Source organism: Bos javanicus, chromosome 6 (assembly GCF_032452875.1).
Source record: "Bos javanicus breed banteng chromosome 6, ARS-OSU_banteng_1.0, whole genome shotgun sequence".
NCBI lineage: Eukaryota > Metazoa > Chordata > Mammalia > Artiodactyla > Bovidae > Bos > Bos javanicus.
Window position 1 is genome coordinate 83,798,663 of NC_083873.1, and position 14,227 is coordinate 83,812,889.

Consider the following 14,227-nt stretch of genomic DNA (forward strand, 5'->3'; position numbering starts at 1 on the left):
TGAAACATCTGAAATAATGTATAAGTGTATTGTGATAATCATTTTATAATATATGAGTGTATAGTAGTAACCATTTTGCAATATATATCAAATCAACTTGTTATATACCTTCAAGTGACATTAATGTCATATGTCAACTATATTTAAGTAAAGCTGTCAAAAGAAAGTTTCAAAGGAACATAGTATTTTGTCATTATATATTTTTATTCATAAATACTGTATGACTTCTTAATTTTCCATTAGAATATCAGGGTTGAAAATCTAGGCCATTAAGACAGTATTAGGCTTTATTAATGTGTTGAACTACTAAAAGAATTTTAAACACTAGAAAGGAAAGCCATTCCCTAGGTCTGTTATCCTGTTAGAGCTCTGAGTCCTGAATTAGAAGGTAAAGCGGTAAATTGAGTGCCACTGTTGGCATTTAAAGGAACTATCAGACTATTATATTAAAGGATTAGCTTCTGTCCTTCAAATGTAACCTAGACCTTAAGCAAGAAAAATTATGGACTATGATCTAAGTATTATTTTGATTGGTTTTTCCTTCCTAGAAGAGTCACATTTTTCAAAGGTTCCAGGTCATATTCTGGGCTACTCCTAGCCCAGACTATTATCCTGACCTAGCCCAGGACTATTATCCTGACCAGTTTTTCTCTTTGTGCCTTTATTTACTTTTGTTTGATTTCCAAGTGGTTTTTAAAACTGAGGTATAATTGACACACACCATTATATCAGTTTCACGTGTGGTGGTGGTAGTTTAGTCGCTAAGTCATGTCCGACTCATGACCCCATAGACTATAGCTCACCAGGCTCCTCTGTCCATGGGATTTTCCAGGCAAGAATACTGGAGTGGGTTGCCATTTCCTTCTCCAGGGAATCTTCCCAACTCAGGGCTCGAACCCAGATCTCCTGCACTGCAGGCAGATTCTTTACCAATTGAGCTACCAGAGTTTCATGTGTACAACATAATAATTCAATATATGTACATATTGAAAAATGATCACCATAATAAGTCTAGGTAATATCCTTCCAAGTGATTTTTGTGCACATTAAAGCTTGAAAAGCAGGGTTTAGATAAGTGGCTCTAAGCCCGCACTTTCAATTAAGATCATATGTGGACTTTGAAGAACTATCATTCTTTGTGTTCTCTCCCACAGATTTGTTTATTGGACTTGGTGGGAACATGAATGTTGTTTTAATTAAGAGCTCTAGATGCTTCTGAGGCCAGGGTTAAGTATCTGTGCTCCCGAGCATATTTATGAGGGTCGGGTTCAGCCTTTGGTCCTAGGGTAGATAACAGGGTCTGTTCTGCATGGGTTTGGTAGAGGCAGAGTGGTGCAGCCCACATTAGTCATTGTGTAGCAAAATCTGGGATATCTGTGGGAAGGGAGGGTCCTCAAAGACAGAGAAGGAGAAGCTCAAAGTTTGTTCTTCATGTAGGAGTCATCTTTCCTGAATCTCTCCTGAGACAGGGAAGGGTAGACGTTCCTGAATTTCCAGGCCCTTCTGCCTGTGGCCATGGTGGTAGCAGGTAAGGGTCTGTGCTGAAGCCTTTAAAGGCATATTCTGAAGATGCTACTGTGATTTCTGCACATTATTTCCCTTGAGGAAGAAACCTAGAGGAGGAAGCAGAAGAGGAAGACATAGCAGGCTCTCAGGTAAATGTCCTATTATGGGCTATGTCCTCCTTACTTCTTGAAATGCCATGATTTTGCAACTGAAAAATTATACTTTTGTACCTTTGGTGTTCCTGCCTAACAAGTGTTTTTCAACTTATTTTATTTCCTGTGATAGTCAAAGGTTAAGTCTTTATACTACTTCTCTCCTATATCCCAAATTCTTCTTTTCTTTTTCTGTTCAGATTTCTGATGGGCCTTTAGCAATTCCCATCACAAATTAATGACTTGCAACTACGTAAAATTTTCCCTTTGTGCTAGATCACTTGGGAAGTTAGTGGTAGCTAAGATTTCTATGTGGGATGAAATGGGGGCCTTGGATTATCAGTGAAGGGAAATGTAGTGTTTAGTTCCTGTATGGATGCTCCATCAGTTCTCTGTACACCAAGATTAAGAAAATGCACATCGAGAGAGGATGGCATTAACGGTCCAGAATAACATAGACTTTTCTAGAAAAGAAGAGTAATTATGAGACACAACCTCTCTAGAATTCTAAAGAAAGAATATGGGAGTTCTATGTGGCTTGACATTTGAATAAGACTGAAGTTTTTTATGACTAGATTTAGATTATGATTTGCTTATTTTTCTGCCAATAAATATCACAACAGTTATATGTCCTTCAGCAAATATTAGGCTCCTGATATCAGTTTGTCTCATCAGAGCTGATGTTATTCACTTGGTCCACGTGCCAGATTTCTCCCCTACTCTTTGTATCATTCCAAAACTACTGAGAAGTAATAAAAAAATGCTGTTTTTTATGTTGAATTTTTACCTGTCTTATGATAAATAGAATTTTTCTGTGGTCAGGACCATACATATATTGTGGGCTTATAATTTAACTGATAACAGCATTTGTGTACTTGTCCTCGAATTTTCCACCCCAGCTCTTTCTCACACATGGTGACTTATTTGCTCAAAACTGGATCCCAGTGGCCACCAATTGCTCCCATTTTTGGCTGCTATTACCTTAAAAAATGAATCACCTGAAATACTACCAGCTTGGTCCTTGGTTTCTGTTCTCAATGTTTAGGACTTGTTAAAAGTAGTTCTCTAAACTAGGATCTGGAGAGTCAAAGAAATGCTTTTTTCCAAAGACTACTAGTTAACATTAAACTTAGCCCTGAAGAAAAAGTCTAGGAAAAGTACCTCACATATTTATTAATATCATTTTGTTCTTTGCTAAGAAGCAAAAACAAAAAAAAGAATATAAATTTCAATTCAAGAAGGAATAATTTTTGCCTTGACTCTGTTTTCCCTTTCTTTTCCTGTTCCTTGAAAGTGAGATTGCTATTTTGGGATTAACAGTTTCCATTTACAGTTGGCACAGGAATACTTGAAATTTCCTGAATTACCAGTAGTGAGAAAACCATCCAGACAGATTAACATTCTCCATGCATATTCCGAAACTTCCCTGGAAGTCTCATCTGCTCATTTCCTCATCAATTACTCACAGCCTAACCTAGATAGAATTTTAACTTCCTGAGGAAGACATTATGTGCTACTTCTTGATATTCTACCTTCTCTTTTCCTATAGCAATGTAGTTTGTGATTTTTAACTGAGGAAATTCTATCCAGAAATAAAAATCTATGTTTTTCTGCCCCTGTTTATTCCATCTGGGAGTGATGGAGTGCACTTAGGTTCTGACAAATGGAATGAAAGAGAAAAGGGTATGTGCAGTGCCTGAGATGTTTTTCTTATTGATAGAAAACAAGCTCATCTCCTTCCTACTCTGCCTTCTGTCTGGCTGGAATGAGAACTTAATGGTCAGAACTGACACCATCACTTTGAACATTAAGATCTAGACAATGGCAGTAGCATAGCAAGATTGAAGGAGACTGGGTCCCTGAAATCTTGAAGTGACAAACTGAACCTGAGTCACTGACCTCTAAACTTATTTGTACCTATTTGTACCTCTGAATCTTATATTATATCTGTCTCCTTCCAGATCAGTAGTTCTGACTTTGGCTGAACATTAGAACCATCTGGGGAGCTTTTAAAGTTAAAATTTTCATTCCAGATAGCATTTCTTTTTGTAGTTCATTTTATTTTTATTTTTGCTTGCAATTACACTTTTATTATTATTATTATTTTTACTTTACAATATTGTATTGGTTTTGCCATACATCATTTTTGAGTGGGGCTTTTGTATTAGTATTCTTTTAAAAAGGTTTCCAGGTGATTCTAAGGTGCAGTCAGGGCTAAAATTTATTACTCTAGATCAGGGATGAGCAAACTATGAAATTTAGCCTGCTGCTGAGTTTTGTATGGCCTATGAGCTAAGACTCATAGACTATTTTCTTGGGCTCCAAAATCACTGCAGATGGTGACTGCAGCCATGAAATTAAAAGGCACTTGCTCCTTGGAAGAGAAGCAATGGCAAATCTATACAGCGTATTAAAAAGCAGAGACATTACTTTGCCTACAAAAGTCCCTATAGTCAAAGATATGGTTTTTACAGTAGTTATGTATGGATGTGAGAGCTGCACAGTAAAAAAGGCTGAGTGCTAAAGAACTGATGCTTTCGAACCGTGGTGCTGAGAAGACTTAGAGTCTCTTGGACAGCAAGAAAATCAAAGCAGTCAACCAGAAAGGAAATCAACCCTGAATATTCATTGGAAGGGCTGATGGTGAAGCTGAAGCTTTAATACTTCGGCCACCTGATGCTATGAGCTGACTCATTAGAAAAGATATTGATGCTGGGAAGGATTGAAGGCAGGTAGAGAAGTGGATGACAGAGGATAAGATGGTTGGATGGCATCATGACTCAATGGACATGAGTTTGAGTAAACTCTGGGGGATGGTGAAGGACAGGGAAGCCTAGTGTGCTGCAGTCCATGGGGTCACAAAGAGTCAGACATGGTTGAGCAACTGAACACAGCAAACGAGCTAAGAAGGTTTTCACATTTTTTAAAAGTTGAAAAAAGTAAAAATAATATTTTATGTCATGTGAAAATTACCTGAAATTCAAATTTCAATGTCCATGAGTAAAGCTTTATTGGAAATTAGTTATGTCCACTTATTTACATATTGGCTACAGTAGCACTACAACATTAGACTCGAGTTGTGATAGACTATTATCACCCACAGAGTGGAAATTGTATACTGTCTGACGCTTTACAGGAAAAGTGTGCTGACCCTGTACTAGAAGCTGAGCACTTTAGGAAAAGGACTAATGTGATATTCTAGAAACTCTCCTCCACTAGTGGTATACTCCCTTGATAGCACCTACCCTACTCTTTTCATTAAGTACGTAGTAGTCACCCAGTGGGGCTTCTCTGGTGGCTCAGTTGGTAAAGAATTTGCCTGCAATGCAGATTGCCTGCAACACTGGAGACCTGGGTTGGGAAGATTCCTTAGAGAAGGAAATGGCAACCCACTCCAATATTCGTGCCTGGGAATTCCTAGGGACAGAGGAGCCTGGTGGGCTACGTCCATGGGGTTGTAAGAGTTGGACACAACTTAGTGACTAAACCATCACCACCAGTCACCCAGTGAATGGCTTGTTGGATTGAATTTGTGTCCAATTTCAGATATATGGGCTTCCCTGGTATCTCAGATAGTAAAAAAATCTGCCTGCAATGCAGGAGACCTGAGTTCAATCTTTGGGTTGGGAAGATTCCCTGGAGAAGGAATTGGCTACCCACTCCAGTATTCTTACCTGGAGAATCCCCATGGACAGAGGAGCCTGGTGGGCTATAGTCCATGGGGTCACAAAGAGTCAGATACGACTGAGTGACTCAGACTTCAGATATAATGGGAGAAAGAAGAGGGCACTCTTTCTATCATCTCTTAAAAAGTTAACCAAATAGACAACACAACATTATCATTCTATAGAGTCGTGAAGTAGAAAAAGGTAGGTTTTTGGAGTGAATATTTGTGCTGTGCTTTGGTTTGTCCAGCTGTACTTGTTTAATTGGTCATTGGCCCAAGGGAATGAGTCCTTATTGAGAGGAGATGGGCAGTTACTTCCATGTTTGGTGTCTGGAATAGTGAACTAGAAAATCTTAAAATGGTGATGGAAGCCTTATTTAAGAGACTGCCTTTAAATGATACCAAAACATCTGGATAAAAAGTAAAAAATTGTTTAATCAGATTGAGATTTTGTTTATTTAGTGACAAACAGGTATATTCTTAAAAGGGTCTTTTGATTTAATTTTTAGTTCATTCAGGATATTGTGAATCATGTAGGTGGCCTAAAAGCAAAAACAAATGGTCTGTAAAAAGACAAAGAAATAAAATCTAGGACTTCGGAAACTCTATCAAAGTACTTTACACAGTATTAGCATACTCTATTCCTGTTTTTACAGGTGTACTATGATTTGAGAAAACTTACATTATTAACAAAATTATTTATTATTTTCATACAAAGGTATTTAATTTTGGATCTTCTCCTTTGTGGAAGTTTTTATAAGACATTAACTTTTATAATTTCTGGGAAATAGGTATTACTATGACTAACTCCAAGAGTGTATCTTAAATATATTAGAATTCATACTCATTTCTCCCATGAGTAGTTTCTTCTGGGCCCAATGAAATGATCTGAATTTAATTGTTTTAGAATAAACTGCAAGTGGTGATTATGTATATCATATGCATATCATATGCATATAAGGTATTAGTATCAGTTCAGTCGCTCTCTGCGACCCCATGAATCGCAGCACGCCAGGCCTCCCTGTCCATCACCATTTCCCGGAGTTCACTCAAACTCACATCTACTGAGTCGGTGATGCCATCCGGCCATCTCATCCTCTGTCATCCCCTTCTCCTCCTGCCCCTAATCCCTCCCAGCATCAGAGTCTTTTCCAATGAGTCATCTCTTCGCATGAGGTGGCCAAAGTACTGGAGTTTCAGCTTTAGCATCAGTCCTTCCAAAGAACACCCAGGGCTGATCTCTTTAGAATGGACTGGTTGGATCTCCTTGCAGTCCAAGGGACTCTCAAGAGTCTTCTCCAACACCACAGTTCAAAAGCATCAATTCTTCAGCACTCAGCCTTCTTCACAGTCCAACTCTCACATCCATACATGACCACAGGAAAAACCATAGCCTTGACTAGATGGACCTTTGTTGCCAAAGTAACGTCTCTGCTTTTCAATATGCTATCTAGGTTGGTCATAACTTTTCTTCCGAGGAGTAAGCGTCTTTTAATTTCATGGCTGCAATCACCATCTGCAGTGATTTTGGAGCCCCCAAAAATAAAGTCTGACACTGTTTCCATTGTTTCCCCATCTATTTCCCATGAAGTGATGGGACCAGATGCTATGATCTTCGTTTTCTGAAGGTTGAGCTTTAAGCCAACTTTTTCACTCTCCTTTTTCACTTTCATCAAGAGGCTTTTGAGTTCCTCTTCACTTTCTGCCATAAGGGTGGTGTCATCTGCATATCTGAGGTTATTGATATTTCTCCCAGCAATCTTGATTCCAGCTTGTGCTTCTTCCAGCCCAGCGTTTCTCATGATGTACTCTGCATATAAGTTAAATAAGCATGGTGACAATGGACAGCCTTGACGTACTCCTTTTCCTATTTGGAACCAGTCTGTTGTTCCATGTCTTGTTCTAACTGTTGCTTCCTGATCTACATACAAATTTCTCAAGAGGCAGGGCAGGTGGTCTGGGATTCCCATCTCTTTCAGAATTTTTCACAGTTTATTGTGATCCACACAGTCAAAGGCTTTGGCATAGTCAATAAAGCAGAAATAGATGTTTTTCTGGAACTCTCTTGCTTTTTCCCATGATCCAGAGGATGTTGGCAATTTGATCTCTGGTTCCTCTGCTTTTTCTAAAACCAGCTTGAACATCTGGAAATTCATGGTTCACATATTGCTGAAGCCTGGCTTGGAGAATTTTGAGCATTACTTTACTAGCGTGTGAGATGAGTACAATTGTGCGGTAGTGTGGTCATTCTTTGGCATTGCCTTTCTTTGGGATTGGAATGAAAACTGACCTTTTCAAGTCCTGTGGGCACTGCTGAGTTTTCCAAATTTGCTGGCATATTGAGTGTAGCACTTTCACAGCATCATCTTTCAGGATTTGAAATAGCTCAACTGGAATTCCATTACCTCCACTAGCTTTGTTCATAATGATGCTTTCTAAGGCCCATTTGACTTCACATTCCAGGATGTCTAGCTCTAGGTGAGTGATCATACCATCGTGATTATCTGGGTCATGAAGATCTTTTTTGTACAGTTCTTCTGTGTATTCTTGCCACCTCTTCTTACTATCTTCTGCTTCTGTTAGGTCCATACCATTTCTGTCCTTTATTGAGGCCATCTTTGCATGAAATGTTCCCTTGGTATCTCTAATTTTCTTGAAGAGATCTGTAGTCTTTCCCATTCTGTTGTTTTCCTCTATTTCTTTGCATTGATCGCTGAGAAAGGCTTTTTTATCTCTTCTTGCTATTCTTTGGAACTCTGCATTCAGATGATCATAGCTTTCCTTTTCTCCTTTGCTTTTCGCTTCTCTTCTTTTCACAGCTATTTGTAAGGCCTCCCCAGACAGCCATTTTGCTTTTTTGCATTTCTTTTCCATGGGGATGGTCTTGATCCCTGTTTCCTGTACAATGTCACGAACCTCAGTCCATAGTTCATCAGGCAGTCTATGTATCAGATCTAGTCCCTTAAATCTATTTCTCACTTTTGCTGTATAATCATAAGTGATTTGATTTAGGTCATACCTGAATGGTCTAGTGGTTTTCCCTACTTTCTTCAGTTTAAGTATGAATTTGGCAATAAGGAGCTCATGATCTGAGCCACAGTCAGCTCCCGGTCTTGTTTTTGCTCACTGTATAGAGCTTCTCCATCTTTGACTGCAAAGAATATAATCAATCTGATTTCGGTGTTGACCATCTGGTGATGTCCATGTGTAGAGTCTTCTCTTGTGTTGTTGGAAGAAGGTGTTTTCTATGACCAGTGCGTTCTCTTGGCAAAACATTATTAGTCTTTGCCCTGCTTCATCCCATATTCCAAGGCCAAATATGTGTATTATATATACATTGGGCTACTCCTGATGGCTCAGATGGTAAAGAATCTGCCTGCAGTGCAGGAGACCTGGGTTCAGTCCCTGGATCAGGAAAATCCCCTGGAGCAGGAAATGGCTAACCATGGCAATGTTCTTGCCTGGAGAATTCCATGGACAGAGTAGCCTGGTGAGCTACAGTCCATGGAGTCACAAAAAGTCAGACATGACTGAGCAACTAACACTTTCACTTTCATATATCCATTATATGCAACATGATGCATATATTTGTACTATATACACATGTATATAGACTGGTATTTCAAACAAGAATATTTTATAGGGTGTAACCATAAAAATTTGATTTAATTCTTTAGTATTAAAAAGTCTTACCATCACTATAAACCCAAAACAGGATCTCGATTCAGAAAGTAAGATATCCAGGTCCATTTAATAATCAAAATTTGAACTTAAATTTGAGATAGTTTCCTTCCCAACCTCTTTACCCACTAAGTCTGGCTATTCCTCCTTTTCCACTTAATATACAGGATTTGGACCCCCGTAGGTGCCTACTTGAATGGTTGAGAATTTGGCATCTAGCTCTTGTGCTCTAGGAACTTAGTTTGTATTTACAATTAACTTCTTTCTAGTTTTTCTTTTTTTTTCTGGATTTTGATATTCATTTTTCTACTCATTACTGGTGATGTTTCAACTACAGTTCCTTTACACGAACAAATGTAGTAATTCCAGCTTAATTTTACTCATTCATTAGCATTTAAGTAGCTGGAGATACCTCCTATTCTTTAACTGAAGATCTGATTACCCTTCCAGGTGGCCTCTTGAAAAGGACCTTAGGTGATGGGCTTTTTTCTAGGGTGGTCTATATCTGTTTCACAGGGAACATTTTATGCATTATTTGTCTCAAAGACTAGTTGTTCAAATGGCCCAAGTGTACTGTCTTCTCTTCACTCTGCTTAAACAAGCACCACGTCTCTTGACTTTTAGAATGTCCACATGTGAGTCAGAGTCCAGTCCACTCTCTTCTTGGATCCACAAGTCTTCTTAGGGTTGCATTGGTCTCTTTCAAAGTCCTTCTCTCAGCTTGATGTAAAGGGAAATACATCACCTATTCTTCACATATCAGGGTGGTTGTAGCTGTATGGGAAATTACAGCGCACCTATCTCTAAAGATAACCTATTCAAATATCCTTGCCTATCTCCAGTTTCTGGCACTTTTACACACTTGATGAAAGGCAACATCTGTCTTGAGTGAGCACCTCTTACTCAAAGGTTTATGGGCATATACTATGACTATGACTCTTGTTTTGGCTGTGGTAGCAGCTGGCATTATGACCTACCTAATGATAGTGTTCACACAATTGTGTCTGTCTCTGGAAGATGAAACAGATGGTAGTAAAACACACAGTTACTGAGGAGATGGCCTCTTTATTCCATTACACACAACTCGATTTCTCTTTATCCAAGTTCTTGTCCTCTTATAAATGGAAATGAATGTTTATTTAGCCAGAAAGCCTCTTTCTAAATGTATTTTATTTTTTTAAAATACTACTATGATTTACAGCAGTTGTTCCCATCCTGTAAGCCATGAATTATATAGGGTAGGGGTAAGTTGGCAATAGAGATGATTTTGGGGAAAAAAAAAATATATATATGTATATACACCAGGCATTTTTTATATACTTAAAAACAATTCTTATACATATGTCATTTTCAAACATATATAGACATAATTAAGCAGGTTAACTAAAAGCATTACTAAGTTTATATTGTTTATGCCTTTTTTAATTCAAGAAGTATTTATTCTCTTGAGGGAATGTAGGAAAAAATTTCCCCTATAAAAAGTCCTCATTCTTAAAAAGGTTAGGAAAGAGGGAGTTAAAGGCAGTAACGAGAATAGAACAGAAAACTTGGCACAAAAAGCTATTTTTAAGAAAAACAACCTGGAAGTAAAGCATTAGTAACTGAGCTGTGTCCTACTCTTTGTGACCCCATGGATTGTAGCCCTCCAGGCTCTTCTGTCCATGAGATTCTCCAGGCAAGAATACTGGAGTGGCTTGCCATGCCCTCCTCCAGGGGATCTTCCTAACCCAGGGATTGAACTTGTGTCTCCTGCTTTGCACGCAGATTCTTCACCATCTGAGCCACAGGGAAAGCCCCCAGGATGACTCCATAGTTTTTTCTATAGTATGCAAAATATAGGAAAATACTGTTCTGACAGTTTAAATTTTATTCCTCAATAATAGGGAAAATTCTACTTTTTAGTAAGAATTTTATGAGAAGAAAACTTAGTATAGAGAAAAAATTACAGGCCTTGGGATAAGAAACCTTAGAATCCCATGTTATAGACTTATGTTTATTTGTTAACTCACTGACTTTCTCTTCAGAAAGTTCTATATTCAGCAAAGGTAGGGGCTATGACTACTTGATTCAATAATACATTGAATTGAGAACATAAATCTTTACCCAGAAACCACCACATCAAATCTTTGGATGCAGAATGCCCTAAGCCAAAGTTTGCTAAAGAACAATCTCATTAAATGTTATTAACCACGAGAAATTCTCTTTGTCTAGTAATCTTACAGGACTGCTTTCCTTCTCTCATTCTCAAAATTCCTAATTTTCCCAACAATAATAATTCTGTATGGTCAGAAAATCAGGCATATTGAGTACTCACCATAAGTGACAAAACAAACAATGAGTCCGATGACTAGTATGGCGATGACCATCGTTAAGATACACAGGGTAATTTTTCCACACCTTGTGATTTTCATTTTTGTGTTTGAATCCATTCTTTCGAGCAGTAAGGATAGGGAAGCAAGTGTTAATATGAGCAAAATATAGGATACTCTCAGAAATAAACATGGACTTTGATGTAAAATGTAAAAGTGCACTGTTTTACATTAATTATGGACTCAGTGGACTGCTGAGCTTGTGTGTGCGTGTGTGTGTGTGTGTGTGTGTGTGTGTGTTTGTGTGTGTGTGAAGTCCCTCAGTCGTGTCCAACTCTTTGCGACCCCATGGACTGTAGCCTGCCAGGCTCCTCTGTCCATGGGATTCTCCAGGCAAGAATACTGGAGTGGGTTGCCATTTCCTTCTCCAGGGGATCTTCCGAACCCAAGGATCGAACCCAGGTTTCCTGCATTGCAGGCAGACGCTTTATCCTCTGAGCCACCAGGGAAGCTGAGCTTGGGGAACAATATGTAAAACTAGTGAATTAATATTGACCTGCTTATTTTTCAGCACATATCAATAATGTATTACTAAAATTAAACTTACTTCATTCAGCTAATATTTATAGATAGCCTACTAAGCATAGTTGTAGGAATAAAAATCTCTTTCCTTATGAAGATTACATTTTACTAAGGGGATATAGACAATAAATGAGTATATTTAATAAATAAAATGCGGTAAAAAGGTAATAAGTACTATAGGAAAAGTAGAGCTACGTCAGGAATGTGAATGAGGCAGAAAGTGGTAAGAGTAATTCTTATTAGTACCAGGGTCCAGGTCATATAGAGACTGTGGGTCATTGTAATAAATTTTTTTTCCCTCTGAGTTAAGTGTGAACTTTGGAAGTCTTTGAATGGAAGACTATGGGGCCTAATTTCTTAACGAGATCCCTCTGACTGCTTTGTGGAAAGTAAATTATACATGGCAAGTGTGGAAGCAGAGTGACAAGATAAGAAATGATAATAATTGGGGCACAATATGATGTTGACTTGGACCAGAGTGCTGGAGGTGGAGAAAGTGAAAAGGATTTGAGCTGGATATATTCTGAACACAGAGTTGATAGAAGTTCCCGATGAACTGGTGGAGTGGATGGAAAAGACATGTGAAAGACTGTTTCCAGTTCTTTAGCTTGAGGGCTTGAGGGGAGGAGTTGTCTACATCTGAGACGGGAAGGCTATTGCTATAGCAGGTTTTTGAGGAGATGATTATTATTTCCGTTTTATGTTTTAGATGTTCACTAGTCATCCAAGTGAAGATGCAGGTGAAGATGAAGGTGAAGATGAAGATTTGTATATCCCTATACAAATCTGGAGATTTGAATAGAGGTCTGGGCTGGTGATATACATTTGGCACTCCTCAACGTAGAGATTAGGCTCTGGGGCCAGATGGCATTACCAAAGGAGCTAGTGTAACTAGAGAAAAAGGTCAAGAGATGATCACTGGGACACTCCTATTTTAAGAGAGCAGGGAGAAGAGGAAGACCAAGCAAAGGAGACTGAGAGGAAGCCACCAATGCCAGTAGGAGGAAAACCAAGAAAATTGATGTCCTGGGAGGCAATAGAAGTTTATCAAGGATTATGTAGGGGATCAACTGTGTCAGATGATTGCCAATGGCTCATAAAATTGATGAGCACTGAAAATTCATCATTGGTTTACCATTATGAGGTTATTGGTGACCTTGATGCAAGAAATTTTAGGAATAGAAGGGGTATGATAGTAGCTAGAGATGATTTGAGAGAGAATGGAAGTAGAGGAACTAGAGACAATAAGCACTGATCACACTTTCAAAGATTTTGCTGAAAAAGGGAGTAAAGAAATGGGAATATATACATGGCGAAGAAAACAGGATCAAGAAAAGTTTTATTTTGTTATGGAAAATTTAAATATATACATAAAAGTATAGAAAATAGTTTAATAAAACTCAATTTATCAATCACATATATTTAAAAATATTTTGTAAGTTTTCATCTATTTTTCTGAAGTATTAGTAGTTACAGAAAGCAATAATTATAGAAAATAATTGCATCATGACATTAACAATGGAAAAGTAATTTAACATTTTTTCTATATAAAAAATAAGGGCATTTAAAAACGATCATCATTTCTAATAAAATTAGTAATAATTTTTTAAAATACTGTAATATCAAGGTCATATTCCTCAAGATATATTTTACATTTTTTTGTTGTTGAACAAAAATCAGATGAAAACCCTCACATTGCATTTGTTTATTATTTTGCTTACGTCTCTTTTAACCTAGAATAACTTTCATATCCTGCTTTCCTTTTTAAATTTTTTGTGACATTGACTTATTGAAGGTACTGGGTCAGTTGTGTTGTAGAATGTTCTACCTAAGAAAATAAAACACTTCATATTTATATTGATAATATAATATACATTTGAATTTATATTATATATTTCATATTTTATATATACCCACATGTAAAATATTCCAGGTATGCTTGTATGTGTGAAAGACATTGCTGATATATGTCATTGAAATATATACATTAAAATGACTACTAAATTTTCATTAGTTTAAAAGCATTCATATTAATTTGATTTTTAATTTGTAAATAGAGTCAAGTATCTATCAGAAATTTATTTTTTAGTTAGTTAACAGTCATTCTCTGAAAGGTAATATTCCTTGGAGAAATATTTACTAGATCCATGGTATAGACAAATGTCCAAATTTTACATCTTTTAGATATTTCCTTTTACTTAAAAAGAAAACTCACTTTGACTATTTAAATAGTGTTTGTCAAAATCATGTTTGCTTCCTGCACATAAAATTAATATCTCAATATTTCTAAAGAAATGTGATAATCATGAACTCTTTTGGTCCATAATAAA

General features: G+C 37.4%; 1 protein-coding gene across 1 annotated transcript in view; it reads right to left on the reverse strand.

The window, feature by feature from the left end:
• LOC133249607 (transmembrane protease serine 11C-like) overlaps window positions 1–14,227 on the reverse strand; it is a 67,855-nt gene that overhangs the window by 50,864 nt on the left and 2,764 nt on the right. The window contains exon 2 of the mRNA XM_061420327.1: window positions 11,321–11,436. Coding sequence (XP_061276311.1) covers window positions 11,321–11,436 — 116 coding nt within the window. The remainder of the gene's footprint in view (window positions 1–11,320; window positions 11,437–14,227) is intronic.